The sequence below is a fragment of the Delphinus delphis genome, chromosome 14 (genome assembly GCF_949987515.2).
Source record: "Delphinus delphis chromosome 14, mDelDel1.2, whole genome shotgun sequence".
NCBI classification, from domain to species: Eukaryota; Metazoa; Chordata; class Mammalia; order Artiodactyla; family Delphinidae; genus Delphinus; species Delphinus delphis.
In genome coordinates, this window is record NC_082696.1 from 20,391,655 (window position 1) to 20,418,133 (window position 26,479).

A 26,479-nucleotide genomic window follows, 5' to 3' on the forward strand; every position below is an offset into this window, starting at 1 on the left:
TTTATCCCCTCAAATATTATAGTAACAATTTCTGGAAGTAAAATTGTTCCTAGATCACAGGATGGAATTTAATTTATCAGTGTTTTGTGGGACTTGTTCCATAAAGATCACTGTAGCTTCCAAATTCTCTGCCACTTTACTGTCTTTGAGAATTGGGTTATTGAATGATCATTAATATCATCTACCAGTCTTTCAGAAGCATATGAAATGATGGAACATAGTCCTCATGCCTGGCTCTCTTGATCCCCTGTGCAGGGGGCTCTGATAACAGTGCTTCCACATTCCCCCTGTCCACAGTCATCATGGTCTCCTTCCATAAGCCAAGAACTTTATAGAGTGCTGAAAATACAGGTTTCAAGGGAAAATCGTCCACACTTTCTAAGCAGTGGCAGCAGGCATATAAACAAATAATGACATAAATGCAATAAGGGCTTTCACAGAGGTATGGCCAAAGCAATATGGAATCTGCCTAATGAGGCTAAAGGAGGCTTTCTGAAGTAGGAGGCATTTCAGCCACACAGCAAAGGCTTAATAAAGGGCTATTCGGAGCCCGGAAAGCCACACATGGGGAAGGCAGGATATTGAGAAAAGCGTAGGAGTCAGGAGTGCTGGAGCTCTGACGAGTGAATGAGAGGGCTGAGTTTCTGCTTAGAGGTAAGGAAGAGAGCTGTCTGGAAGTGCCTTGTAAGGGCACTGTGGCCTTTACATTTTATCCCCACAGCAATGGCAAGTCATTAATTAATTGCAAGCGCTGGAGCTGTATAATCAAATTTATATCTTAGAACTCATCAAGAGTGAGATGATATTATTAGTAACAATAACATTAAATAATAACAGTAATTTCATAAATGTGTGTTTTAATGAGAATTATTTTAATAGTTCACTGTTAAGTAAAATGTTGGCTGATGGTTTGAACTGGACATCTTAAAGCTATGTTAAGAAGATGTACTACTATTGAGATGATTATCTTTTAAAATTTATTTGATTTGAATTTAAACCTACTAATGCTGTATATTAATAGATTTTCTAATTTTAGACTATTTGTGGATTCCTATAAAAAACATACTGTTTGGTTATAAGTAAACGATTGCCTTTTCCTATATTATTGAGTTCTAGTTGCTAGCATTTTAAGTTTAAAACAATATCCTTTTTAAATGACATGTAAAAAGGGAAGGTAAATAGTGGCAAATGCTGCAAAGAAAGGAAGTCTGATGAGAATAGAAATCTATCCTTTGGATTTTGAAAGCAGTCGTCAATGGTGACCCCTAAATGAGAACAGTTACAGTGGAATGATAAGGCAAACATCAGTCTCAGCTTCTCACCCAAACATTCAAAGTCGGCCAGGGTCTGGTCCTAAACCACCTCTCCAGCCTTAACTCTCTACTGCTTTTACACATACGCCTAGCACAAAGCAAAACGAATTATTTGTTCCAAGAATCACAACACGCTTGCCCCCCTCTGAGCCTCTGCTCATGGGCACCACCTGCCTGGTGTGCCCTTCTGACCAGCTCCAAGCCCCCTCCTTCAGTGTCACTTTGCCTTCTGGACTTCACCAGTGTATAGAGACAGCTGCAAGCCTGGCCTCCTCTCAATTCCCTCAGTACCTACCACTTTCTAACTCACATCACTGATATCTACACATACGTCTTATTTTTAAACATTCTCCAAACTCTTTATAAACGCCATTGCTGATGTAGATGGTGAGACGGACTTGCTCTAGGTGCCTAAATAATTCATGCAAGGATGTACAGAGACTTAATGAACCCCAAAGACATAAATCACTGCAATCTCCTGTTGCAATTTACAGTAACACACATGCGGTACAAAGTAGCAGAGCTACAATCCCATACATTTTATAGTGTTTATTTGTTTTAAATACGTCTCTCCTCTAAAAAGAATGTTTATAGAAGAAATCTTGGGATTTGAAACAGTTTCTTGCATTCGGAAGGCAAAACATTTTCAGCATACACACATGTACTATTAGGTACCAGATTAAGATAGATCTAATGAAGCTAAAATTAGTAATGACAACTGGATCACCTTAGCAAGTGTCCCTTCCTGCACATCTCAATTAACCGGTTAAGGAAGGAGGAAAAAAAACTTCTCCTCGACGGACGACGGGAAGATGGCGGACGAGTAAGACGCGGAGATCACCTTCCTCCCCACAGATACACCAGAAATACATCTACACGTGTAACAACTCCTACAGAACACCGACTGAACGCTGGCAGAAGACCTCAGACCACCCAAAAGGCAAGAAACCCCCCACGTACCTGGGTAGGGCAAAAGAAAAATAGAAAGAACAGCGACAAAAGGATAGGGACGGTACCTGCACCAGTGGTAGGGAGCTGTGAAGGAGGCAAGGCTTCCACACATTGGGAAGCCCCTTCGCGGGCGGAGACTGCGGGTGGCGGAGGGGGGGAGCTTCGGAGCCGCGGAGGAGAGCGCAGCAACAGGGGTGCGGAGGTCAAAGCGGAGAGCAAAGCGGAGAGATTCCAGCACAGAGGATCAGTGCCGACCGGCACTCACCAGCCCAAGAGGCTTGTCTGCTAACCCGCCGGGGCGGGCGGGGCTGGGAGCTGAGGCTTGGGCTTCGGTCAGAGCGCAGGGAGAGGACTGGGGTTGGCGGCGTGAACACAGCCTGCAGGGGGTTAGTGCACCACGGCTGGCCGGAAGGGAATCCGGGGAAAAGTCTGGACCCGCCGAAAAGGCAAGAGGCTTTTTCTTCCCTCTTTTTTTCCTGGTGCGCAAGGAGAGGGGATTAAGAGCGCCGCTTAAAGGAGCTCCAGAGACGGGCGCGAACCGCGGCTAAAAGCGCGGACCCCAGAGACGGGCATGAGACGCTAAGGCTGCTGCTGCCGCCACCAAGAAGCCTGTGTGCGAGCACAGGTCACTATCCACACCGCCCCTCCTGGTAGGCTGTGCAGCCCGCCACTGCCAGGGTCCCGGGATCTAGGGACAACTTCCCCGGGAGAACGCACGGCGCGCCTCAGGCTGGTGCAACGTCATGCCGGCCTCTGCCGCCGCAGGCCCGTCCCGCATCCGTGCCCCTCCCCCCCTCCCCCCCCCCCCCCCCCGGCCTGAGTGAGCCACAACCCCCGAAGCAGCGATTCCTTTAACCCCGTCCTGTCTGAGCGAAGAACAGACGCCTTTGGCAGAGGCGGGGCCAAATCCAAAGCTGAGCCCGGGGAGCTGTGAGAACAAAGAAGAGAAAGGAAATCCCTCCCAGCAGCCTCAGAAGCAGCGGATTAAAGCTCTACAATCAACTTGATGTACCTGTATTTGTGGAATACATGAAAACACAACGAATTATCCCAAACTGAGGAAGTAGACTTTGGAGAGTAAGGTTTATGATTTTTTTCCTCTTTTCCTCTTTTTGTGAGTGTGTATGTGTATGCTTCTGTGTGAGATTTTGTCCGTATAGCTTTGCTTCCACCATTTGTCCTAGGGTTCTATCCGTCCGTTTTTTTTGTTGGTTTTTGCTTTTTAAAAAAAATTTTTTTTCTTTATAATTATTTTTTATTTTAATAACTATTTTATTTTATCTTACTTTATTTTATCTTCTTTCCTTCTTTCTTTCTTTCCTTCCTTCCCTCCTTCCTTCCTTCCTCCCTCCCTCCCTCCCACCCTCCCTCCGTTCGTTCTTTCTTTCTTTCTTTCTTTCCTACTTCTTCTCCCTTTTATTCTGAGCCGTGTGGATGAAAGGCTCTTGGTGCTACAGCCAGGAGTCAATGCTGTGCCTCTGAGGTGGGAGAGCCAACTTCAGGACACTGGTCCACAAGAGACCTCCCAGCACCACATAATATCAAACAGCAAAAATCTCCCAGAGATCTCCATCTCAACACCAGCACCCAGCTTCACTCAACGACCAGCAAGCTACACGGCTGGACATCCTATGCCAAACAACTAGCAATACAGGAACACAACCCCACCCATTAGCAGAGAGGCTACCTAAAATCATACTAAGTCCACAGATACCCAAAAACACACCACCAGACGTGGACCTACCCACCAGAAAGACAAGATCCAGCTTCATCCACCAGAACACAGGCACTAGTTGCCTCCACCAGGAAGCCTACACAACCCACTGAAACAACTTCAGCCACTGGGGACAGACACCAAAAACAATGGGAACTACGAACCTGCAGCCTGCAAAAAGGAGACCCCAAACACAGTAAGATAAGCAAAATGAGAAGACAGAAAAACACACAGCAGATGAAGGAGCAAGATAAAAACCCACCAGACCTAACAAATGAAGAGGAAATAGGCAGTCTACCTGAAAAAGAATTCAGAATAATGAGAGTAAAGATGATCCAAAATCTTGGAAATAGAATAGACAAAATGCAAGAAACATTTAACAAGGACCTAGAAGAACTAAAGATGAAACAAGCAACGATGAACAACACAATAAATGAAATTAAAAATACTCCAGATGGGATCAATGGCAGAATAACTGAGGGAGAAGAACGGATAAGTGACCTGGAAGATAAAATAGTGGAAATAACTACTGCAGAGCAGAGTAAAGAAAAAAGAATGAAAAGAACTGAGGACAGTCTCAGAGACCTCTGGGACAACATTAAATGCACCAACATTCGAATTATACGGGTTCCAGAAGAGGAAGAGAAAAAGAAAGGGACTGAGAAAATATTTGAAGAGATTATAGTTGAAAACTTCCCTAATATGGGAAAGGAGATAGTCAATCAACTCCAGGAAGCACAGAGAGTCCCATATAGGATAAATCCAAGGAGAAATACGCCAAAACACATATTAATCAAACTGTCAAAAATGAAATACAAAGAAAACATATTAAAAGCAGCAAGGGAAAAACAACAAATAACACACAAGGGAATCCCCATTAGGTTAACAGCTGATCTTTCAGCACAAACTCTGCAAGCCAGAAGGGACTGGCAAGACATATTTAAAGTGATGAAGGAGAAGAACCTGCAACCAAGATTACTCTACCCAGCAAGAATCTCATTCAGATTTGACAGAGAAATTAAAACCTTTACAGAGAAGCAAAAGCTGAGACAGTTCAGCACCACCAAACCAGCTTTACATCAATGCTAAAGGAACTTCTCTAGGCAAGAAACACAAGAGAAGGAAAGGCCTACAATAACGAACCCAAAACAATTAAGAAAATGGGAATAGGAACATACGTATCGATAATTACCTTAAATGTAAATGGACTAAGTGCTCCCACCAAAAGACACAGATTGGCTGAATGGATACAAAAAAAAGACCCATATATACGCTGTCTACAAGAGACCCACTTCAGACCTAGAGACACATACAGACTGAAAGTGAGGGGATGGAAAAGGATATTCCATGCAAATGAAAACCAAAAGAAAGCTGGAGTACCAATTCTCATATCAGACAAAATAGACTTTAAAATAAAGACTATTAGAAGAGACAAAGAAGGACACTACATAATGATCAAGGGATCGATCCAAGAAGAAAATATAACAATTGTAAATATTTATGCACCCAACATAGGAGCACCTCAATACATAAGGCAAATACTAACAGCCATAAAAGGGGAAATCGACAGTAACACAATCATAGTAGGGGACTTTAACACCCCACTTTCACCAATGGACAGATCATACAAAATGAAAATAAATAAGGAAACACAAGCTTTAAATGATACATTAAACAAGATGGACTTAATTGATATTTAGGACATTCCATCCAAAAACAACAGAATACACATTTTTCTCAAGTGCTGATGGAACATTCTCCAGGATAGATCATATCTTGGGTCACAAATCAAGCCTTGGTAAATTTAAGAAAATTGAAATTGTATCAAGTATCTTTTCCGACCACAACGCTATGAGACTAGATATCAATTACAGGAAAAGAGCTGTAAAAAATACAAACACATGGAGGCTAAACAATACACTGCTTAATAACGAAGTGATCACTGAAGAAATAAAAGAGGAAATTAAAAAATAGAAACAAATGACAATGGAGACACGATGACCCAAAACCAATGGGATGCAGAAAAAGCAGTTCTAAGAGGGAAGTTTATAGCAATACAATCCTACCTTAAGAAACAGGAAACATCTCGAATAAACAACCTAACCTTGAACCTAAAGCAATTAGAGAAAGAAGAACAAAAAAACCCCAAAGTTAGCAGAAGGAAAGAAATCATAAAAATCAGATCAGAAATAAATGAAAAAGAAATGAAGGAAATGATAGCAAAGATCAATAAAACTAAAACCTGGTTCTTTGAGAAGATAAACAAAATTGATAAACCATTAGCCAGACTCATCAAGAAAAAAAGGGAGAAGACTCAAATCAATAGAATTAGAAATGAAAAAGGAGAAGTAACAACTGACACTGCAGAAATACAAAAGATCATGAGAGATTACTACAAGCAACTCTATGCCAATAAAATAGACAACCTGGAAGAAATGGACAAATTCTTAGAAATGGACAACATGCCAAGACTGAATCAGGAAGAAATGGAAAATATGAACAGACCAATCACAAGCACTGAAATTGAAACTGTGATTAAAAATCTTTCAACAAACAAAAGCCCAGGACCAGATGGCTTCACAGGCGACTTCTATCAAACATTTAGAGAAGAGCTAACACCTATCCTTCTCAGACTCTTCTAAAATATAGCAGAGGGAGGAACACTCCCAAACTCATTCTACGAGGCCACCATCACCTTGATACCAAAACCAGACAAGGATGTCACAAAGAAAGAAAACTACAGGCCAATATCACTGATGAACATAGATGCAAAAATCCTCAACAAAATACTAGCAAACAGAATCCAACAGCACATTAAAAGGATCATACAAATAATCAAGTGGGGTTTATTCCAGGAATGCAAGGATTCTTTAATATATGCAAATCAATCAATGTGATAAACCATATTAACAAATTGAAGGAGAAAAACCATATGATCATCTCAATAGATGCAGAGAAAGCTTTTGACAAAATTCAACACCCATTTATGATAAAAACCCTGCAGAAAGTAGGCACAGAGGGAACTTTCCTCAACATAATAAAGGCCATATATGACAAACCCACAGCCAACGTTGTCCTCAATGGTGAAAAACCGAAAGCATTTCCACTAAGATCCAGAACAAGACAACGTTGCCCACTCTCACCACTCTTATTCAACATAGTTTTGGAAGTTTTAGCCACAGCAATCAGAGAAGAAAAGGAAATAAAAGGAATCCAAATCGGAAAAGAAGAAGTAAAGCTGTCACTGTTTGCAGATGACATGATACTATACATAGAGAATCCTAAAGATGCTACCAGAAAACTACTAGAGCTAATCAATGAATTTAGTAAAGTAGCAGGATACAAAATTAATGCACAGAAATCTCTGGCATTCCTACACACTAATGATGAAACATCTGAAAGTGAAATCAAGAAAACACTCCCATTTACCATTGCAAAAAAAAGAATAAAATACCTAGGAATAAACCTACCTAAGGAGACAGAAGACCTGTATGCAGAAAATTATAAGACACTGATGAAAGAAATTAAAGATGATACAAACAGATGGAGAGGTATACCATGTTCTTGTATTGGAAGAATCAACATTACGAAAATGACTCTACTACCCAAAGCAATCTACAGATTCAATGCAATCCCTATCAAACAACTACTGGCATTTTTCACAGAACTAGAACAAAAAATTTCACAATTTGTATGGAAACACAAAAGACCCCGAATAGCCAAAGCAATCTTGAGAACGAAAAACGGAGCTGGAGGACTCAGGCTCCCTGACTTCAGACTATACTACAAAGCTACAGTAATCAAGACAGTATGGTACTGGCACAAAAACAGAAATATAGATCAATGCAACAGGATAGAAAGCCCAGAGATAAACCCATGCACATATGGTCACCATATCTTTGATAAAGGAGGCAGGAATGTACAATGGAGAAAGGACAGCCTCTTCAGTAAGTGGTGCTGGGAAAACTGGACAGGCACATGTAAAAGTATGAGATTAGATCACTCCCTAACACCACACACAAAAATAAGCTCAAAATGGATTAAAGACCTAAATGTAAGGCCAGAAACTATCAAACTCTTAGAGGAAAACATAGGCAGAACACTGTACGACATAAATCACAGCAAGATACTTTTTGACCCACCTCCTAGAGAAATGGAAATAAGAACAAAAACAAATGGGACCTAATGAAACTTCAAAGCTTTTGGACAGCAAAGGAAACCATAAACAAGACCAAAAGACAACCCTCAGAATGAGAGAAAATATTTGCAAATGAAGCAACTGACAAAGGATTAATCTCCAAAATGTATAAGCAGTTCACACAGCTCAATAACAAAAAAACAAACAACCCAATCCAAAAATGGGCAGAAGACCTAAATAGACATTTCTCCAAAGAAGATATACAGACTGCCAACAAACACATGAAAGAATGCTCAACATCACTAATCATTAGAGAAATTCAAATCAAAACTACAATGAGATACCATCTCACACCAGTCAGAATGGTCATCATCAAAAAATCTGGAAACAATAAATGCTGGAGAGGGTGTGGAGAAAAGGGAACACTCTTGCACTGCTGGTGGGAATGTGAATTGGTACAGCCACTATGGAGAACAGTATGGAGGTTCCTTAAAAAACTACAAATAGAACAACCATATGACCCAGCAATCCCACTACTGGGCATATACCCTGAGAAAACCATCATTCAAAAAGAGTCATGTACCAAAATGTTCATTGCAGCTCTATTTACAATAGCCTGGAGATGGAAGCAACCTAAGTGTCCATCATCGGATGAATGGATAAAGAAGATGTGGCACATATGTACAATGGAATAATACTCAGCCATCAAAAGAAAGGAAATTGAGCTATTTGTAATGAGGTGGATGGACCTAGAGTCTGTCATATAGAGTGAAGTAAGTCAGAAAGAGAAAGACAAATACTGTATGCTAACACATATATATGGAATTTAAGAATAGAAAAATGTCATGAAGAACCTAGGGGTAAGACAGCAATATAGACACAGACCTACTAGAGAATGGACTTGAGGATATGGCGAGGGGGAAGGGTAAGCTGTGACAAAGTGAGAGAGTGGCATGGACATATATACACTACCAAACATAAAATAGATAGCTAGTGGGAAGCAGCCGCATAGCACAGGGAGATCAGCTCGGTGCTTTGTGACCACCTAGAGGGGTGGGATAGGGAGGGTGGGAGGGAGGGCGACGCAAGAGGGAAGAGATATGGGAACATATGTATATGTATGACTGATTCACTTTGTTATAAAGCAGAAACTAACACACCATTGTAAAGCAATTATACTCCAATAAAGATGTAAAAAAAAAAAAAAGATTTAAGCTACAAGGATATATTGGACAGCAGAGGGAAGTATAGCCATTATTGTATAACAACTTTAAATAGAGTATAATCTATAAAAATATTGAATCACGATGCTGTACACCTGTAACTAATAAAATATTGTATATCAACTATCCTTCAAATTAAAAAAACAAAAACAAAACTCCTCCTCCACACAGGGATCTGATGCCAGCCAGCTTGCATAGATTCAAAATGTACTACGGGCTTTCCTGGTGGCGTAGTGGTTGAGAGTCCGCCTGCCGATGCATGAGACACGGGTTAATGCGCCAGTCCAAGAAGATCCCACATGCCGCAGAGCAGCTAGGCCCGTGAGCCATGGCCACTGAGCCTGCGTGTCTGGAGCCTGTGCTCCGCAACGGGAGAGGCCACAACGGTGAGAGGCCCGTGTACCGCAAAAAAAAAACCAAAACAGAAAAATAACAAAATGTACTACAGCATTCTAAAAGGTATCTTACGGCTACATTTTGGAAGACTTTGGATCCCATCACATCTTTATGCCAACAGCAAATCCATCCTGATGAAATATTTTATTCACTGCAATATTTTTGTTTTATGTTTTACCTTCAACTTCTTTTTCATTTCTGATGTTTCTTGCATCTTCTTATACTCTTTTATCTCTGTGGCCTGAATGGCAGTCTTTGATTTCAAGATCCAGTTCAACAGCTCAGCACTTATAGCATCAAACCTGATTGGAAATTCAGATGTTACCAAATGTCAGTCATTTTCTTCTACTGTTTCACTTGGCTCAAGAAAGAGGTATGTGTTTTTAAGCACTCATCAAAAATAAAGGCAACCGAGAAATACAGTAACTATACAAAATAAGATCATACATTTACAGTTAAAAGTATGAAAAACAGGAACAAAATCATAGTGTCAATGAATAAAGAAAATAATTAAATAAAAATTTTAAACATTATAAGAAACCACTTATACTTTCGTAAACCCTTTGTAGATCATGAAAAACAGATTTGGTTAGATAACAGCAGAAAAGAACAAGTACAGACATTCCTAAGTTAATGCCTTGTTTAATTCAACATGTAGTTACTGAGTCTCCTATATGCCAGGCACTGGACTGGGCTCTTAATATGAAGGTAAACCAACACAATCCCAGGAATTCACAGGATGCCTCCTAAGCCAATGGGGAGGGAATGGCTTCCTGGGGAACAACAGCATTGTGCCCGGGAGTTTTCCGCATAAAAGGAGAACAAAGAAAGGGAGGAACACACTTTGCACACTGTAAGTAGTTAGGTGTGGCTGGAATAGCAAGCACTAGTCGGGGGGGGAACAATTGACAGTGTGGCAGGGAGCCACAGGGACCAGTGACTGGAAAGCCCTGCAGGATAGATTAAGGAGTTGGACCTTAGCCAAAAGACAGCTGAGAGCCAGTGAGGGGCTTAAAGCATGGGACGGACATGATTATATTTACCCTTTTGTGTTCACTGAGGAGAAAGAATAAAGAGAGGCAAGTCCAGAGAACAGGCTGTGGTAGTATTGGAAGCCGAACCAAATGACAGTGGAAAGGAGAAAAGGGGACAGACTTTAGAGGTGCTGAGAAAGTCGGTCAAAACCAGTGAGGAGGAACAAGAAGAGGAACAGTCAGTGGTTGCTGGCCATATGCCAGGCCCTTCTCTAAATGGTTTATGTGCATTATTAAGTCAAGGAAGCCTCACAACGACCCTGTGAGTATACACTGTTATTATCCTTTCTAGTGATGCAGGAATTGAGCTCGCAGAGGTTTCAAATAACTACTCCAGGCAGCAAAGTTAACAAAAGGTAGAGCTGGGATTCAAGCTGAGGAGTCTGTCCTCTTATCCAGGGCTTTGCCCCAGGGTTTCTCAAAGCAAGATCTGGGTATTTTCAGAGACTTTCAGGTAAGCACAGGTTGTCCTTGCTGATTCTTTTGGGAAACTTGGCTCAAAGTGTTTCTAGTGAATTATGAATATTTGTCTTCGCATCAAGATAAATTTTCTGGTACTTTGAATGGGATGTTGTGACACTCCAGGTAAATAACCAGGGGTCACAGTATCACTCCAACAATGGTACACGCCTCCTGTCATCTTAAGAGCCGGTTTCTATTTAATCTTTCAGAGAAGAGGAGTAGAAACCAAAGATCATATGTTTTAAATGACCTTTTGGAGACTTACTCCACCTCTGCCCTCAACATGAGAAGGCGCAATGTGAACGCCTTAGAGGCCCAGTGATCTCAGCTCATGTTAACAGAAATGTACCCAGATTATACGAAATGACTGTCCCTGTGGTGACTGAAAAAACAAACCAAAAAAAAACCAGCCACTAGCAGCACCACGAGAAGAGAAGGGGAAATAAACCATCATTTTTGAGGCATGTATTATAAGCTGTGCTAAGCAGTTATTCAAGGTTCACATCTGCTCGGACAGCCCATTTTAAGACAAGCTAATAGTGGTTTCTCCATCAGACTAAAAACATTAAAGGATCTGGAAACCATGTCACATTAGGATGCTTAAGAGTACTTAGACTTTAGGACAATGTAAATTAGAATATGAAACCTATCCTTAAATTCTGAAGAGGTACCATATTGAAGGGGGGTGATGTAGCTCTATAGCACTCCAAGATGCAAAACTAGCACACATGAATAGACTTAGAGGGGCCAACTTCGGGCAAAATTTCTAATAATGAAACTTCACTGCCATCTATTATAATGAACTGGATGTACTCAAGCCTCCATTTGTCCAGGAATGAACTGAAGGCATTTCTGCATCAATCAAATCATGGATGAAAGACTGTGGAATTCACAACTAGTTGCCCACCCAAGAGACACCTCCCTCCCCACACTTCTTCCTTGCTGCCCCAGTACCCCAGAACACAACCATAGAGACTGAAAAGGCAGGACAGTGTCAACCTCCCAGGAACCCAGGGTGTGGGCAAGTGACTGAGTCCTGGCCACTGAGACCAGGGTGCGGGAGTTAGCTGATATCTTCCAGGAAAGGTTTTTCTCCAAATAAGGAAAAACTGCTCTACCTGCCTATAAAGCAGGTTATACAAGGATGTTATGCCCAGTGCTACAGCAGCATCTTGGGACCATGAGAAAACAAGGGAAAAGCCAACATGCTGAAAAGGGCAGAGACAAGGTGCCAGGATGCTGACCCACACCATCCCATTAAAACTGCCCCACCTCCGGACTTCTTGTAACATGAGATAATCAGTGACCTCATCGTTTAAGTCACTTTGGGTACAGTATTCTGTTTCTTGCAGCAGAATTCACCCTATATAACATGGTCGTGTTTAAGATCTTATAGTTATGCACTGTGATATTGTAATTTATAGTAAGAAATGTATACTTGGTCTTTGTCCCTATTTCTGGCATAGTGTTCCCCAAACCCTTGGAATTTCCAGTGATGAGAGCAACAAAGGTGTCCTTTGTTATGTTAGTGAGATGACTTTGGGATCCCACCTAAAAAGGTGGGTTGGTTGTCAGGAGACCCAACCCTGTGATTAGAGGGTTGGAACTTTCGGTCTCACCCCCCTGACTTCAGGGGAGAGGAGAGGGGATGGAGGTTGAATCAATCACCAAAGGTCAATGATTTAATCAATCATGACTATGTAACGAAGCCTCCCTAAAAACCCAAAAGGATGGGGTCCAGAGAGCTTCGGGTTGGTGAACACATGGATATTCAGAGAGAGTGGGGCACCTGGAGAGGGCACGGGGGCTCCGCACCCTTTCCCTATGACTTGCCCTGTGCATCTCTTCAGTCTGGCTGTTCCTGGGTGGCATTCCTTTTATAATAAACAGATAATCTATTAAGTAAAATGCTTCTCTGAGTTCTATAAGCTGCTCTAGCAAATTAACTGAACCAGAGGAGGTGGTGTTAGAAACCTCTGAATTATAACCAGTTGGTCAGAATATAGGTAACAACCTGGATTTGCGACTAGCGTCTCAAGTCCAAGGAGGAGGCCGTGGAAACCTCCAACCTGTAGCCAGTAGGTAAGAAACAGGGAAGAGAAGGGGAATTTCATGCCTTGTTTAATTCAACATGTAACCTGGTAACCTGGACTTGTAAGTGGCATCTGGTCTGGGGCAGGGGAGGAGGAAGAGAAAGCAGTCTTGTAGGACTAAACCTGTGAGTCAGAATTGGTACCAGAACCTATTTATGCGCCCTAGTCTTTTACAACCTTCCCAGCTTCCAATGCACAGTCAGCACTGGAGAGACACCCTGCCAGATACACTGACAGAATATAAACACTCAGGAAATGAAAGGTCTATGATGATATCAACATCAGAAGCATCTCCCTCATCTGCTACCTTGGCTCCAGAAGTAAAAGTTCCACAGCCGCTGCTTGCAACTCAGAGGTCCAGTGGTCCTGCAAGGAGATGCTCTTAGGAGGCAGGAACACAGCCTTATTATCAAAATGAAGGTCATCAGATAAAATTACAATCCTGCTTTGTCTAACAAAAGCTAAACTGGGGAAATCATATCATTTTTATTCAGGCAAAAATAACAGCCCATTTACCCAAGCACTGGGATTCTACTGTCAAAGGGCAAGAATGATAGCACTACTCAAGGGCTGCTCTGAGACTACCTGCTCCAGTGCCTGTGAGGAACAGTACCTCGCCCACAGGAGAGCTCTACAGAGGATCTGACACTAGTAAAAGTTCACTATACACCAGCCATGGTTATTCCTCCTATAAGGATCCTGCATTTCTTTTGAGTCAGAAATGAAAAGATATTTTACCAAAGATGGATTTTAAAGCAAAACACGAAGAATCTATTAATAAATATGACAAAGGAATTAACAAAGAAAGAAGACATGAAAAAAGAAAAGAAGGGGGAAAAGGAAGAAAAGGAGACTAAAAATGAATTACTTCCCTGAAGTACGTTTTTTTAAAGGTGAGAAGAGAAGGAGAGTCACAAAGAATAAGGAGATGGATCTAAAGCAAAACTGTAGGAACTGTGATAGAGAAAGAAAGAATAAATGAGGGATCATGGACAATCATATCCACCCAAGATAACTGATGGGAAAGGAAGAAGGGTTCTGTCACACAGTTCTCCCAATTGAACCCAAGATAAATAAAATCATCCAGATGATTTAGATGCTTAGCAGTGTAAAGTGAAATACTCAGAAGACTCAGAGGTAGTGAGTGGTTCGGTAGTTGAATTTCCATTACAATAATTATGTCTAAATTTGCATATGATTAGTGATCAGTACAAAATAAGTTCTGAGTACAAAATACATTATGTGCGGGATTGGGTTTGGAAAATAGTCTCTATCTGTTCTCACCTTTTCTTAGTTTCCAGATCCACAGGGATCTGTCTCTTCTTTGGGGGAGGAGGAGGAGGCAGCTCTTGCTTAGACCTTTTTGTAGTTACTTGTTCTCTTAGGCGAACCGTCTCCAAAAGATCCTTCTGAGGAATCTGGGACATTCCCAGCTTTGCGACAGCCTGAGTCACCTGAAATAAAAATCATCCAGTTTTAATGTTTTATAACAGCTTTATTGGGATATAATTCACATGCCATAAAATTCTCCCCTTGGAAATGTACGGTCCAATGGTTATTAATATATTCAGAGTTGTGCAACCATGCCCACTTTCTAATTCCAGAATAGTTTTATCATTTCAAAACGAAACCCTAAAGTCTCTGTCACAATTACTCAACTCTGTTATTGTGACAGGAAAAAAGCCGTAGACGATATGTATTGATAAATTAATGGGCATGACTCTGTTCCAATAAAACTTTATTCACAAATACAAGGAGCTGATTAGATTTAGTCCACAAGACCTGTAGTTTGCACACCCCTGCTCCAGACCTCAGGAACAACTACTTATCAATAACGTACAGCAATGTATTCAAATGTATATACTGATCTTGTATCCTGCAAGCTTGTTGCATGTTTATCAGTCTAATGTGTGTGTGTGTGTGTGTGTGTGTGTGTGTATGGATTCCTTAGGATTTTCTATATAAAAGGTTATATCATGTGAGTACAGAGATAGTTTTATTTTTTTCCAATTCACATGAGTTTTATTTCTTTTTAATGCCTAATCATCCTGTCTAGAAACTCTAGTACAAGGACATCTTTGTCCTGTTCCTTGCATGAGGGAGAAAGTATTCAGTCTTTCATCACTGAGTGTGATGTTGGTCTTTGGTTTTTATGTAGAAGCTCTTTATTAGGTTGAGAAAGCTCCCATCTATTTCCAGTTTGGTGTGTGTTTTTACCATAAAAGGGTGTTGAATTCTGTCAAATGCCTTTTTTATATTTAGATGATCACATGTTTTTGTCTTTTATTCTATTGATATGGTGTAATGCATTGATATTTCAATCTTCCCTTCTAGGGATAACTCCCACTTGGTCACTACATATTATTCTTTTTATATGTTATTGGATTTGATTTTCTAGTATTTACTTGGGAATTTTCACATCTATGTTCATAAGAGATATTTATACAAAATTTTCTTTGCTTGTGATATCTTTGTTTTGACATAGGAGAATACACATTTCCTAAAATTATTTGGGAAATGTCCTCCCCACCTTTACTTTCTGGAAAAATATGTAAAAGATGATGGTGATGATGACAATGATTTTATTCCAATAAGGTTGGTAGTGATATCATCTCGTATTTCTGATTTGAGAAATTTGAGTCCTCTCTTTTGTGCTTAGTTGGTGTGGCTAAAGTTTTGTCAATTTTGTTCATTTTTCCAATGAATCAAATTTTGGTTTTATTTAATTTCTCAATTGTCTTTCCATTCTCTTCGTTAGATATTTGTACTCTAATATTTGTTATTCTCTTTCTTCTACTTGGTTTACTCTTTTTTCTAGTTCTTAATGGAGAAGTTTAGGATGTTGATATAACTTTTTTAACATAGGCATGTAAAGCTATCAATTTCATTCTGAACACTACTTTCACTGAATTCATGAGTTTTGGTATGTTTTGTTTTTATTAATCTCAAATAATTTTCTAATTGTCCTTTTGATTTCTTCTTTTACTTCTTGGTTCTTTATAAGTGTGGTTCCTAAATCTCCTTCCTTTTTTTTTTTTTTTTTTGTGGTACCCGGGCTTCTCACTGCTGTGGCCTCTCCTGTTGCGGGGCACAGGCTCCGGACGCGCAGGCTCAGCAGCCATGGCTCACAGGCCCAGCCACTCCACAGTATGTGGGATCTTCCCAGACCGGGGCACAAACCCGTGTCCCCTGCATCGGCAGGCAGACTCTCAACCACCACGCCACCAGGGAAGCCCTCTAAATCTCCTTCCTTTATTGATATCTAAATAAATTATATTATCTTCAGAGAACAAAAAAAAAAAGAAACCCTGTGCCCAAAACAGTCACTCCCCATCTTCCTCTCCCTCTTGGCCCCTGTCTCTCTGGGTTTGCCTATTCTGGATACTTCATATAGATAGAATTATAGTGCATTAAGCTTGTGACTGGCTACTTTTACTCAGCACAGTGTTTTCAGGGTTCATCCATGCTGTATCATGTATCAGTACTTCATTTTATTATTGCCTAATAATTGCATGGATATACCACATTTTGTTTATCCATCCATCTATTGATGGATATTATCAGTTGTTTCACTTTTTGGCTATTATGAATAATGCTGCTATGAAAATTCAGGTACAAACCAAAGTGTTAATATTGTTCAATTTGTTAAAATATTCTTTAAATTAATAAGATTATTTAAGATTTAAAGATCATTTAATGGATTCATGTCTAAGTGTTATCAGTTACTAAGGGTTGAATGACTGGATATCAGTAAGTTTTTTGAAGGTCTACTAAAATTTACTTTAGAAAACTAAAGAAGACATTCACATGTCAATTTTTCAATTTTATAGTAAACCAGGTATAAAAAACCAACTTTTTAGTTTAGCTACTACTTTTATTTCACCAAAACTAAAACAAACCTGAACATATAATTTCCACTTAATGGCACAACACATTACCCAAAGCAAAAGGTACCTGGTTGGAGGAATCTTCTAGTCTCTGAACCAAGGAATCCCATCTCTGAGTCAGTTCCTCTGAGTCGCTGTTGATCTTCTTGGATGCCTTAGGATTATCAAGTAACTGACCCACATCCTGGCCAATTTCACTCAGTTGATCCAACGCTTGACGCTTCATTTCCATGTCTTCCTTCAAAATCTAGTATTTCAGATACTTATTAGATGACTCCCTTTTAACAGGACTTTATCTTCCTGTTCCCCAGTCAGGAAATGTAAACATGTATATTTTATTATAAAATTCACCTGCCTTGCAATTAATTCCCTAAAGCTAAAAGATAAGACTCCTGGTTCTAGATCATTACATGGCAGCATTCCAGAGTTAGGTAATGAGTCTATTCACTAAATTGTATTAACTGTCGATATAAAACAGTAAGATATCACAGGCTTAAAAGACAGATGCTGACAGTGACATCACTTACAGCCAGTCGTCGAACGCTGACACTGAGTTCCTTTTGGTCTTTGAAGTTGCTCGTCTGGACTTTATTTAAAGCCTCTCCTTTTTCAGTTAACCATGCTTTCAACAAGCACTACAAAGAATAATAAAAGTTAGAAATATATTTAGGGAATCATTTGGTAATTCAATTCAATCAAGTTCCAGAATCTCCAATTTTTATGTTACTAGAAGCTTATCCACATCTGGGATAAGAAGGCCTTCAAACACCTAAGCCTGAGGCATAAATGACCCAGGAAAGCATCTTTAAGATATTACCCTTCTCAGGTCTGCAACAGATCCACCTGAAATTAGCCCCACTCCTGGATAACTAAACCTAATTCTCAGGGAAGTAGGTGGGTCTAAAAGGCTAAATCCAGCTATCCAAGTCTCCAAAAGAATCACTTTATAACTCTCTAGATGCAGAGGGAAGGTCAGAGATTTTCTTGTCTCAGCCCCTCATTTTAAGGAAGAAACAGAGAGAAGCCAAATTATATGTCCAAGATCTCTTGGCTTGTTAACTGCAGAGACAGGTCAAAGACCCACAGTCCGAAGCCCATGGTTTTTTCATGCATCTTGCAGGACAACCACACTAATGCTCCGGATTTGACAGCAATTATGACTAGAGGACGAAGTTTGAGGACAGTCCAAAGTCAGTATAAAGATCTTTAAACTTCATTGGCAGTGATGCATGTCTTTTAGGAAGAAGACATTTAGTAAAGTAGGGAGATAAACATGAAGGAGGAGTCAAAACAACAAAAATGGCTGCATTGGGATAATTTTTCCCAAAATGTAGTATTTACCACAGAAACCTTTTTCTAGAGTTGAGGGGGGAAATTCTTGGTTCTGTGTTTGGAATCAACTCTTTCTGTAGTTGTTTTATTTATCAGTTTATTTAACAACCATTCTCTGCCTTTATATTCCACCAAAAAAAGGAGAAAGATTAGAAAATACAAGACAAACATGGATCCTGTCCTCAATGTAGTAAGAATGATAAGATACGCACAAAAATAACTGTGCCACCAGTTAGAAAGTGCAGACACCGCAAAGGGATTGCTTACAGTTCTGAAACAGTGGGGAGGGGAGGGAGTTTATAGGGGACTTCATGGTCCTAGATGGATAAGTCACTGGCAAAGCCCACTGGGATACCGGGAAAAATAAGGCGGAATCTAGGTGATAAGTTCTCACCTCCTCTTTTGTGCTTAGTCTAGTTTCACTTGCCTGTAGGCGGCCATGTGCAGAGTCCTTGCACCTAACAAGGTGGACTGGTTCCCAGAGGAGACCCACCATGCCCAACATCTCAGCTCGGCAGCCGGTGTGCAGGAGTGCCGGGCATGACACCTCAGTCCAAGATGGCGGCAGCAGGCCATGTGCAGAGAGGCTGCGCCCGGCACTGTAATCTGGAGCCATGAGCAACACACCTGCACCAGACCCGCGAGAACTCCGCCCCCTCCCCGCCAAGAAGAACCCTCTAAAGAAGCCCCACCGATGACTGCTGGGGAGAGCGTGGACTCTAGGGCGCAAGCTCACTCCTCTCCATTCTTTCCTCGAAGAATAAAACTTTCGGACTTCCCTGGTGGCGCAGTGGTTAAGAATCCGCCTGCCAATGCAGGGGACACGGGTTCGAGCCCTGGTCCGGGAAGACCCCACATGCCGCGGAGCAGCTAAGCCCGTGCGCCACAACTACTGAGCCTGCACTCTAGAGCCCGCGAGCCACAACTATGGAGACCACGTGCCATAACTACTGAAGCCCGCATGCCTAGAGCCCATGCCCCGCAACAAGAGAAGCAACTGCAATGAGAAGCCTGCGCACTGCAACAAAGAGTAGCCCCCGCTCGCCGCCACTAGAGAAAGCCTGCATGCAGCAACGAAGACGCAACGCAGCCAAAAATAAATAAAATTTAAAAAAAAAAAAAAAGAATAAAACTTTCCTTTGCTTCTGAACCAAACCAGGTTTCATTCTATTGGCTCGAGCATCACTGGGCAAGAGGACCCTTGTAGGAGCCGGACTCGAAAGGGTTGGTAACAGGTGGGGAGAACTTAAAACTAAAGAGATGGGTAAAAAGGCATTCCGAGGGAGATGCCACATTTAAAAACACAGAGGCTAGAAAACCAGTTCACTCTTCCAAAACCATAAAAACAATACAACACAACCCATAAGCAACCTATCATGCACCATATGCATTGGGAATAGAGAAGTGAAAAAGAACCAGCACTAGTCTCGTGGCCTTGACAGTCCAGGAATGGGCTACAAACTGGGAATTCAGGATTTGAGCACTGGGTACATGGAAGGACTGAGGGATAGTTAAGTTTGGAAAGGTAGGTTAAAGTCAATCACAGAATACCTTGCTTGCCACACTTGGCTTATGCTGCAGAAATTTTGAACTAATTCTCAGAGCCCATTTCTATCTTAAAGCCTCTGCAACTGAGTGAACAATAATCCCTTGAAAGATTTTCTAATTCAGACACAGTTGTTGGTCTCATTCTCTTTAACAGCAAATTATCAATTAAGTACCAGTGTTGGCTTCAGTTCTACATTTTAACACGATTTCTCCTTCCATATCACTAACAGAAGGCCATTCAAAGGTCATTTTTAAACCTACGGTAATAAATGGCCAAAATCCCAGCCACCCTCTATTTTTAAATACTTTTAATTACCAAATTTTGATTCTTTCCAAATTTTAAATTATTTTACTTAGATGAGTAACACAGTGGTTCCCTAGCAATCAATGTCTCCCACAATCATTAATGAAGTAAAATTTTAATTATTCTACGTGACTCATTGGCCTGAATAAAAGGGACTAAGTAAATTTAAATCTTTGTAAAGCGAAATGTAAATATTTCAGAAATCAGAATCAGGTCCATTATGTGATTCTTAATAGGACAATTCTGGTCTTGGGGGCAGGTGGCAGTAACTTACAACTTCACTGGGACAAATTCTGCAACCTGCTTTTTAAGATGTTCTCTCTGCCACCATATTTAGTAAATCACAAAACATCATACATCTGTTTTTATTCCGTGAAAAGAATATAGCCGCTTTTTGTGGATGGAAATGAAATGCATTTAAAAGACTCACAATGGACACTGAGAAGTGGGAACAGAGTATCTGCTTATTTTCTACACCACAATTCTTTGGCACTTTGAGGAAAAGTCTTGCTTATTTGTATTCTGTTTTGACGGTTGCTTTTCTGGAAGGATGAAGATGGGCAAAGGGCCACCACTCAGACTGAAAACTTGAAGTGGCAGCTTTGCTCAAAAGGTTCATTTTCTATGTTTATCCTTACTGAAAAAAAAATTAACTAAGTGTTCAATCAATGGTGTTGCTAAATAATATTTTCTTATTAATTTCAGTAGTTATCCTGATTAAAAATCACGAAAAATTCTTGTGGTTTAAAGTTCACAAAGTATGGAATGGATTCATTTATCATTATGTACTGAGCACAAACCATACGCTAGGCTGTATGGATACAAGTTCAGATACATTACCCAACACGAATGCAGTAAAAATTATGTCAAGCAAATCCTAAAAGTAGCATATCTAAATACTAATATTCTCAGTAATGAACAAAGTCAAATTATTATTACAATGGAGCTAATATATAATGCAATCTCTATGAATAAACTGCATGATAAAATGGATACAAAGCTGACTTTTAACATAATAAACATTTATAAATTTTCCTTTTGAAGAAAAATAAACAAGACTTTATTCTAATGCCATAATTAATGATGGGTTTACTTTTCACCACTTATTTTGCCCATTATGGATAACAGCTTCATACCTGTTCTTCCAGTAATTCCTGCCACAGAATGTTGATTTCCTGTAACCTGTTCCAACGTTCTTCAGTCCATCGGCACACGGCTGTCCAACGTTCACCAAGTTTCTAGAAAAGGAAGAAACCATCCTTTGTCAACAAAGCCTTAAGAGATAATTAACACAATCCTTAAAGAAATTCTTGACATCCGTCGTTCTCCATTACAAAGTAGCAATTTATGAAAAATATTTTTATGAAAGTTGCTTTAAGTAATACAGATGAATCCTATAAATTTATAGATGAGAAAAACTAATTTCCATAGAATTTAATTATTTCACACTACAGAGCTAGAAAGTGGCACAATTAGAACTCCATCCTGTAACTTTTGACCCCAAATTCCCGCTCTTTTCCATTTTATTGTGGTTTTTATATGAGAGTTTGACAGTTTCACATATACCTTCGAAATAAAGCAAACATCTATTTTCGGTGCTTCCATTTTCTTCAGGCTATAATTATCTTTAAGACAGAATTCAGTGCATCAATTGTTTCTTAACCACCTTTTACATGCCAAGACAATTTTCATCTGTAGTACCAAAATTATGAAAAAAAAATTTAATTTATAAAAACTATGTTTTGAATGAGAGAATTTCTGTGAAAAAATACTTAATTGATTTGTTCTGTTTACATTGCATGATCCATAGAAAATTCCACAAAACTTAGCAACAGAATATTACAAGTATTAGCAAAACTAACTAAATAAATTTGATTAGTTTAAAAAAATCGATCTTCATGATGACTTTCCCAAAAAATTATTTTATTACCGCTTTATAAATAATGATTAACAAACTGTAAATTTTATTTCTTCATTACTTACTTGGGAGCAATAATTATTTAATTAATATTATCTTATTTCAATACTTAATACCAGAGTAAGCTTTGCATAGCTCAAAGGGTAGAGAACGCAGAGCCAGAAGACAGGTCTGTTGTCTCAGCATGAAAACTCATTGCCTACTTAAACCTCTGAATTTCCTCACTATTAAATAGGCAAGACATAAATGCCTACCTCTCAGATTACTATAATAACTAAATACTACTGCACCAAAGGCTCAAAACCACTGGCTAATTTTAAATGATACAAAAGAAAAAGAATTTCATATGATAATTTATAGTCTGAAAGTTACTGAAAATCATCAGCTGGCAACATTATATCAGATAATCCAAGTATTGTTTAAGTAAAATACCCTTGAACAACAGGGGTTTGAGCTGCGGGTCCACTCATACGTGGATTGTTTTCAATAAATACACTGGAAAAAATTTTGGAGATTTGTGACAATTTGAAATAAAGACAAAGCACATAACCTAGGGATATCGAAAAAATTAAGAGAAAGTTAGGTATTCATGAATGCATAAAACATCTGTAGATATGCATATAACACAAAATATTGGGTTGGCCGAAAAGTTCGTTCGGTTGATAAATACGTTGTTCAATAAAGTTCTTGGTGAAAATGAAAAGTGTGTCTTTTATTTTTCCTTAAAACTGAACGAACTTTTTGGCCAACCCAAATATGTCCTAATGGACTGTTTGTTACCAGTAACACCTCCAGTCAACAATAGGCTATTGGTAGTTAAGTTTTGGGGAAGTAAAAAGTTATACTTGGATTTTCAACCGCTTGAGAGGTCAGTGCCCCTAACCCCAAGTTTTTAAGGGTTAACTGTCAACCAAAAACTCTCTTTATAAAGACTTGGAAAGATACACTATAGTCACTGAGCAAAAAGAAGCAAGGTTCGCAGAACTGGGGTTGACATTCACACATTGATCTACCAAAGAAACAGGGATATTAAATCCCACATGGCTGAAATTCTCAAACTTTACATTTCTTTACATATTCACTGGGCCCCACTCCCAGGGACTTAGGTCTGCGTAGAGCCCAGAAATATGCATCTTAACAAGTGATTCTGAGCAAGAAGTCTGTGGACCACTTGTTGAGATCAGTTCTTATGCTTCCACAACTTATTCATATGCCCAAGGCAGCTGTGGACCACAAGCGGCCCCAACCATTCCCCAAGGGCTGAAGTAAAGGAATGATACCTAGGTTCTCCTGTAAACCCGCATGCTGTGGAATCCCAACTGGGAAGTACAACCTAAAGAAGATTGTTCTACGATTCTAAATAAACAGTGAGACTGAACAGGAAGAATAGGGGCAATGTGCAACTGGGGCTCAGACCACAGGTCCCTTGGGACGATCCTACTTTACAGGGTCTTACCTGTAATTGATCTTCCAGAATAGCTGTAGCACTCTCGCCACTGTTTTCATCAACAATCACCACCATGTGAGTTAGGGAATTTACCTTCACCTGTTCAGCCTCAAGATCATTTTGCAAACTCTAGAGAAAAAATTAAGATAAACCATTATGTCTACTCTTTCCCATTTACCTATTTAAAATCCACTCAGTTGTCAATAGTAATTAAGGACATTTAATGAGGCATTGTGTTTAAATCTCCAATCATTAGCCTAAGTGTTCTACTAATGAAACAAACCCATTATACATCTTTACATTTCATTATGAACCAAAGCAGTTTGAAAATGCAATGTCATAACAGATTGCAAATGGGATGTCATCACTTTTATTATTTTTATTCCAAGTTTTGGCCAAAAGAAAAAAGGTGTCCCATAAACAAGTTAAGCGCCTATAGTAGGAATTAAGAATATAGAATCATTAAGTCAATAAAGTCCCAAACTTGAATACACATAGTCAGATATCATTTTATCTAGTGCAACATGGTATAAAGTGACAGATAAGTCGAATACTATTTGATAGTCAGAAGCTGTTCTGTTACCCAGGAAAGCAATTAGGGGTATACAGACAATTTCTCTTCCCACTTCTTCCATGGGAAGAGCATTGCAGGTCACAACACATATGTATATAGGTAATTTATTCAAACACTACCAATAGTGTCGTCAGATGCCTTGAGTTTTTGTGTTTAATGTATCCCTAAAGCTTTATTTATCAGTTATCTAGATATTTCATTGAAAAATAAAATTCTTCAGTTCACAGAGAGCCTATTTTACTCTACCTTTCCTTGACTATGAAAAGTTATCTCTTAAATTTGTGACCAAATTAAATCTCCCACCAAATTTTGAATCTTCACCTAGGAGAAGAAGCAATAGCTTTCCTGAAAGGATCAGGTACAGATCCATCTGAGGGTTTCCTTATTTCCCCACACACTGCATTCATGCAACACCCTAGGGTTCTTAACCACTCATAGGTCCAAAAAAAAAAAAAACAAACCCTGAGAATCTTATGAACACTATGTACTTTCATAAGAAAACTACACATACCCACATAAAATTTTACCTGTGCTTTCATCCCTGGCTCAGAAAAGTCACATCCCCATGCACTCTACCCTACAGGCTGCTGAATAAAAGAGCACACTGAAGAAGTGTCCCATCTCCGCACTAATGATAGAAGCCATCGGCTCCTGAGAATGCTAAGTGCTGCTTTTTCATATTTGATAAGGTATAAAAGAAATATGAGCCAGATTTACTTTATGATCTTCTAGCAGCTTCTGTAGGGATGTTAAGTCATCATCTAGGGGGCAAGTTTCCATTTTCTGAATGCGTTCTTCTGTGAGTGTTAACCAGGCGGAGAGCTGCTGTAGTTGCTTCCTCTGCAGTTCCATGAGCACATCGTGCAGCCTGTCCAAGGGGAACACAGCATTATTCCCACTCCTTCTGCCCTTTGCAACAGCAAACACACACTCCAGGCAGCCAAGAAATGGGGCAGGGAACGCATTCTTGTCTAACCGTTAAAAGTAGCATTTGGTCTTTAAATACAGAAACCAGCAAAAAAAAAAAAAAAAAAAAAAAAAAATTATTTTCTTCCTAAATGGAGTCAATTAAATGCAGCCAAAGAATGCAAGTAACAGCACCCTCTATTTGTATCAGAATCATTGTTTCTCCAATCAGGAATTCCTGCCTATTAAATAGGTGGAAATTGCCATGGAATGCAGTTCGCTCCTTAACACACAATACACGCAACAAAACGAACCATGGGGAAAAAAAATATTTTAAAAAATGTTGCATGGCACGAAGTGAGAGAGTGGCATGGACATATATACACTACCAAATGTAAAATAGCTAGCTAGTGGGAAGCAGCCACATAGCACAGGGAGATCAGCTCAGTCCTTTGTGACCACCTAGAGGGGTGGGATAGGGAGGGTGGGAGGGAGAAACAAGAGGGAAGAGATATGGGGATATATGTATATGTATAACTGATTCACTTTGTTATAAAGCAGAAACTAACCCACCATTGTAAAGCAATTATACTCCAATAAAGATGTTAAAAAAAAAGTTACAAAATAGAACTGGGGATAAATATAACATAGTCCTGTCTTCACATCAGAATTAATGGTTAGCCAATTTTAATACTGCGAAGTCCATATTAAATGTCTTTGCTAATTTCTGTATTGCAACTTTTACCTTTTCATTTGGTTAACATATCAAAGGGGACATAAAGATCATACAAAATTCCAGCAACACTACATGAAGAAAAGAGTCAAAATTTTACAAGGCAAGTTCTCTGGTTATCTTGTTCTCACAGACATGCAGACTTTTCCTTGTGCTAAACTGGGCAACGCAGTCTATGGAATAGGGTTTCTTTCTGAGCTTCCACTCACCGGGACTGTCTGTCCATACTTGCCACCCTTAGTGCCTCCCATCTGGCATTCAGCAGGGTCATTTGTTCCTGAATCTCAAACTCCTCTTCATCTGACAGAGTTCCTTGTGTTATCAGCTGGTGTCCTGCCTGCAGGACATTGCCCACACTGCTCTGGTGCGCCGTCAGCTCCATCATAAAAGCCTGAGAAGGTACATCATTATGATTTGGGAGCTGCTCAGTGAAGAAGAAAAATCTTAATAAATTGTTAATGTCTAAATGTTAATGCCGTGAGAAAAAGCAACCATGTAGAGTGCAA

General features: G+C 39.8%; 1 protein-coding gene across 8 annotated transcripts in view; it reads right to left on the reverse strand.

Annotated features, from left to right (window-relative positions):
* UTRN (utrophin) overlaps window positions 1-26,479 on the reverse strand; it is a 497,409-nt gene that overhangs the window by 346,383 nt on the left and 124,547 nt on the right. For all 8 annotated transcript variants that reach the window (XM_060029843.1, XM_060029847.1, XM_060029845.1 and 5 more), the window contains 8 exons: window positions 26,183-26,364; window positions 25,052-25,202; window positions 23,770-23,889; window positions 21,532-21,633; window positions 17,739-17,846; window positions 17,279-17,458; window positions 14,609-14,778; window positions 9,914-10,037 (listed from right to left, as the gene is read on the reverse strand). In XM_060029843.1, coding sequence (XP_059885826.1) covers window positions 9,914-10,037; window positions 14,609-14,778; window positions 17,279-17,458; window positions 17,739-17,846; window positions 21,532-21,633; window positions 23,770-23,889; window positions 25,052-25,202; window positions 26,183-26,364 — 1,137 coding nt within the window. The remainder of the gene's footprint in view (window positions 1-9,913; window positions 10,038-14,608; window positions 14,779-17,278; window positions 17,459-17,738; window positions 17,847-21,531; window positions 21,634-23,769; window positions 23,890-25,051; window positions 25,203-26,182; window positions 26,365-26,479) is intronic.